Consider the following 4,663-nt stretch of genomic DNA (forward strand, 5'->3'; position numbering starts at 1 on the left):
CAATTCAACCTTAGGTGGAGGTTCTTTGTAGAAACTAGGCATAGGACCAGCCTTGAATGTCAAACTCTTCCTCAACCTTTTGATCTCTTCTTCCTGACTCTCCTACACAAACACAATCCATTTGACCAAAAAAAAAAATGAAAATGTCAGTAAAAAAACAAACAGTTTCTTCTATTATACAAGAGTCCTCAAAAGTTCACCTGTGATTTCGCCTGCAAATTAGTCTTCTCAACTTCTTTTGCTTGGATCTTCTCTTCTAGTTTCATATAAAACTGAAAGGTAAACCAGAAAAAGTCAGGACAGAACTAAAAAAACCTGAAAATGAAAAAGTTGTAAGCAAAGAGAATGAGCATAAGAAGTAACCTCCTTCCGTTTCTCAGCCCGTTCCTCCAACCTGAACGAGAATCCAGATGCCGACCCAACGCTGCTTCTCCGCCCACGAGGTGTAGAAGTTCTGTTAAGACATCCAAACATCATATATAGAGATACATATGTCATTAATGAACAAGGGAACAACACGAAGAAAGTGCATACGAAGTGGTAGTTGAACGGGTGTCATCATCATCCTTGCTTGTCATTTCAGCTTTCGGAGATTTGGATACTTTCTCAGCAACCCTGTAAAATTAATAGATGCATACAACATTTACATATGTTTTACTTACTTCCTTCAAATGTACTGCCACATTCCTACATTTTGAAACTAATTGAAACATGTATGATAAAACAAGATAAAGAACAAACTTACACATCAGTGGTTGTTCTGGCCTCCTCATTGTCCTTGCCTGCTGTTTCAACATTAATGGATTTAGAACCTTCATCTTCTAATCTGCAGCGGGAGAACAGTTTAGTTGCCTATTCAGATCATCACTTTCAGACAGTAGCTTAGTTGGCTTATATCATTCCACAATTACGTATTTTATATAAGCACTTACTTGGAAGTAGGGCTTTGAGCTGCAACCTTAGAGATGGATTTCACAGGCTGACACAGCACAGAAAAAAAGTTAATAAACTAAGAACATGAAAACTTCAAACAACTAACAAGACAGATTGAGTTTTTTAAACAATTACCATAGTTTGCTTTTTGAGAGGAGCAGATACTAAACTAGTACGCTTGGTGGAAACATTGCTGCTTGAAGATGGAGTGGCCTTTGGTTTGGATCCACTTGCAACGACGGGTTTAAGACTAGGCTTTGATGTTGTTGCATCAATGCTCTTTCTAGTGATATCAGCATGAGGTCCTTTAGTTGGAAATGAAGAACTCTGAGAAAGGAATCTGGGGCTCCGAGAAAAGGTCCCTGACTTTCTCTTAACAGTTTTGTTATCCTTAGCAGTTTTACTCTTCACTGAAGTAGCAGGCTCAGGGAGGTCAGCTTCCTGCAGCGAATGAGAGAATGTTAGACTAACAAAGCACAGTTCAAAAAACATGAGTCAAGTCTTGTAAGAAAACTTATACCTTAACCATCGTAGAAGCTTCATCTTTTGGAACATTCTCATTGACATTATCAGTTGTCACAGTAGATAAGTCAAGACTCTCGGGTCTGTTCATATCATTGGAATTATCAACATGAACATTCTCTTCTCCTTTCTTTGATTCCGCAACAACACTCAAGTCCTCAGACGCCATTCAGTTAAAAAAACTTCCAAATCCACAACAAAGATGATGAAATATTCGAACTCAAAGCGCAGATCCAAATCCCTTAAATCAAACTAAAGATGGAACTTCTTGTCTTGAGTAGCCACCTATTGTTCCATCCATCTAAGGACTAAACATTTTAACATAGCAATGCTAAAGTCAAGAATCATATTGAAAAATCAAAAAAAAAAATCTTTTGTACCAATTCTTTGGTCTACACTTCGATGATTGATTAAAAAGCATACTATACATATCACACCTAATCAAAAATCTTGTTTGAAGCGGTAAAATCACAAAATTCACATCCATTATCATGAATGATCACCCAAGTTCATAAGAAAAACAAAAAACAGACGAAACCCATTAAACGTTAAAACCGAAAGCTCTGATTTTTTGAAAAAGAGATTGAACCAAAACCCAAGTTCCTCCTATGTATTCAAGACAGCTAAAAGAAACCCACGGGTGTAGTAAATCTAAAAGTCTGAAACAAGAAGAAGATTCACACAAAAGTTGTATAACTAAGACAAAAAAAAAAAAAGTGAATGAAATAAAAGTACCTTATCAGTGGATTAAGAAAGACAAAAGCGTATATCCCTACTAAAAAAGACGCTTCGGGTATGGCTTGAAAGCAAGAAACACACTTAGCAAAAGGAGAAAGAGCGAAGAAAAAAGCGAAGAAGAAGAAGAAGAGATGTATGATGATGATGTATCTCTCTTTCTCTCTGTCTGTGTGTGTGTGTGTGTGAGAATGAGCAAAAGATGGGGGCTTTTTCAACGTCAAAGGAGAGATGATGTAGACAAAAACGATTACCAAATTACGGAAACGCCCCTCTTTTTTTTTTGGTTAGGTCTTTTTGACTCTCACTAATAAATGTCTAAATCCCATTAATTTAATTATAATTATAAGACAGCTAATTAGTAGATTTGCCTCACCCCCTATAATCAAATCACAGATTCTCAACAACACTTTTTTAATAACTTTCCCTCTGGTTAGGTTTTTGCTAAATGTGTTGTATATGGTCAAAAAGTGTGAGACAGGGGTAGAATGGTAATTAGACAGAAAATGATTGAGGAAGAAGAGTATTGAAGAACGTGGGGGGGGGGGAGAGAGAAGAAGACGAGAGGACCCTCTCTCTCTCACATCGTCTCCGTTACAGCGAACCCTCTCCACGACATACCCGCCGTTTATAGACCCCACTACTTCCGTCCGTTATTGCTGACGTGTCACGACCGTTCCACATGATTTTTTTTTTTTTGGGGGTCCACCAGCCGCGTGTGAGCTGTCGTCTCGACCATTTCCACGTAAGATTTAGTGTCTGAATGAATCCTCCACCGTCAGATTCTTGTTTTGTACCCAAAGATTTTTAGTCCTTTTTTTTATGATATTCATCTCCCAAAAATAGCACCCCGGACCAGAGTGTTTCATTTCATATGTGTAATAATATTTACTAAACATGCAGCCAATCAAATCATTCAGGTTTCCTCCAAAATATCTTCAAATTGCACCTTCGTTACATTAGTGTCTCCTTTATCCCTTTCTACTACAACCTCTTCTATATACAACGAAACACATCTCTTTCATTTCCTCTAACCTTTTTATAAAAACATAATTAACAACTACACATCCTTTTTTTTTTCTCTTCTTTCTGTCTTCTCCCATCCTTCTAGCCTCTTTTGTGTCTCTCTTCTCCTTTGTTCTGCCTCTTCCTTGCAGCCCTTTTGTAGTTTCCGACAATCTAATGTAAAAAATTATAAAGATTACATATTGTAATTGTATACACTGTAGATATATATATATTATCATTAGGAGACATGTATAAACCTGAAGAATATGAAAAAAAAGAGTGATGAATGCATCACGTTTTACTTACATTCGTCATCATCAGTTTTGAGTACTCGTTACACTTCTTTTAGACAACAGTATCTTTCACGGCAACTTCACTACACTTTTTCTGATGAATCTAAATGGTCCTTTGCTTCTTCTTCATGTGATTGTTTCAGTCTTACAATCGCCCTTATGAATTCCTCGTAGTCCACGGTGTCTTCCAAGTCTACATCCGTCTAAAAGAAAGATCCCAATATGTAAGATTATACGATGAAACAAACTTATACTCACTGAATCTTATATATATTGAGACAGTACTAGTGTCTGCTAGCTTACTGGCATTTGCATAAGACTATTGATGTCAGAGTTGTCGAAATTTGTGTTAAATCTTTCCAGACAGCTCTTGAGTTCTCTGTAGGTTACTCGCCCGCTCTTCTCACTGTCTATAGTCTTGAATCTTTCTCTAAGCTCGTGAATCTCTTCTTCGGGAAGCCTTTCTGCAATCACCTGTCAAGTGAAATACTAAACAATTCAGAGATTCTCTCATCAAAACCATCTAAGGAACAAAAATAAAAAGCTTTTTTTTTGTATAAGGTACCCTTAAAGCCATCTTCTTGAGTTTGTCTGTTGCTGAAAACTTCCTCAAGCGACTCAACACAGTTGTGTCTAGTGGTGTATCTGGTGCAGTTCCTTCATCCCTAATCCATGGATGGCCTGATAAAAAAAAAAAAAAAAACAAGACTAAGTTCCATATCTGCTCATCAAGTTATGGAGTTTAATGATTCTATAGGGACTTACACAAGACTTGTTGAGCAGTGAGTCTTTTTTTGGGGTTTCTTTCAAGCATATTTCTAATCAAATCTTTTGCACGATCAGAAACTTGTGGCCAAGGCTCTGATGACAAATCAAGCTCACCCTCTAGAACCTCATTGAAGATTTCTTCTTCCGTTTCTGCTTGAAGCAACAAACATACATGTGAACACCTCCAAAAACACACACACATATAGTTTTTGATCAAAGTAGAAAGCAATCTTACCTCCCCAAAACGGAGCTGAACCAGACAGCAGCACGTAAATCATCACACCCGCGCTCCATATATCTGCTTCTGGACCGTAATCTTTGTTCAGAACTTCAGGTGCAATGTAGTATGGACTCCCAACCACATCCGTAAAGTTTTCTCCTTTAAACAACAATAGAAATCTCAG

At 37.4% G+C, this 4,663-nt stretch overlaps 2 protein-coding genes across 2 annotated transcripts in view; both read right to left on the bottom strand.

Moving 5' to 3' along the window:
- Positions 189–1,624, bottom strand: LOC104784211 (protein WVD2-like 4). The gene is made up of 7 exons (XM_010509268.1): positions 1,454–1,624; positions 1,069–1,374; positions 933–979; positions 746–826; positions 535–615; positions 364–454; positions 189–272 (listed from the first exon to the last, which is right to left on the bottom strand). The coding sequence occupies exons 1-7, from the start codon at positions 1,622–1,624 to the stop codon at positions 189–191; spliced, it is 861 nt and encodes a 286-aa protein (XP_010507570.1).
- The window catches only part of LOC104782003 (calcium-dependent protein kinase 25-like), a 3,904-nt gene continuing 2,354 nt past the window's right edge, over positions 3,114–4,663 (bottom strand). Inside the window, exons 3-7 of the mRNA XM_010506813.2 lie at positions 4,257–4,409; positions 4,057–4,172; positions 3,795–3,965; positions 3,505–3,694; positions 3,114–3,369 (exon numbers count right to left, since the gene is read on the bottom strand). Of these exons, the coding sequence (XP_010505115.1) occupies positions 3,575–3,694; positions 3,795–3,965; positions 4,057–4,172; positions 4,257–4,409 (560 nt within the window). The 3' untranslated portion in view covers positions 3,114–3,369; positions 3,505–3,574. The remainder of the gene's footprint in view (positions 3,370–3,504; positions 3,695–3,794; positions 3,966–4,056; positions 4,173–4,256; positions 4,410–4,663) is intronic.

This window comes from Camelina sativa, chromosome 4 (assembly GCF_000633955.1).
Source record: "Camelina sativa cultivar DH55 chromosome 4, Cs, whole genome shotgun sequence".
In the NCBI taxonomy this organism is placed as follows: domain Eukaryota; kingdom Viridiplantae; phylum Streptophyta; class Magnoliopsida; order Brassicales; family Brassicaceae; genus Camelina; species Camelina sativa.

Coding starts and splice junctions, on each gene's coding strand:
- LOC104784211 (XM_010509268.1), bottom strand. CDS start 1,624: ATGGCGTCTGAGGACTTGAGTGTTGTTGCGGAATCAAAGAAAGGAGAA. Junction 827..932: donor GCTCAAAGCCCTACTTCCAA/GTAAGTGCTTAT, acceptor CTCCCGCTGCAG/ATTAGAAGATGAAGGTTCTA. Junction 616..745: donor GCCAGAACAACCACTGATGT/GTAAGTTTGTTC, acceptor TTAATTTTACAG/GGTTGCTGAGAAAGTATCCA.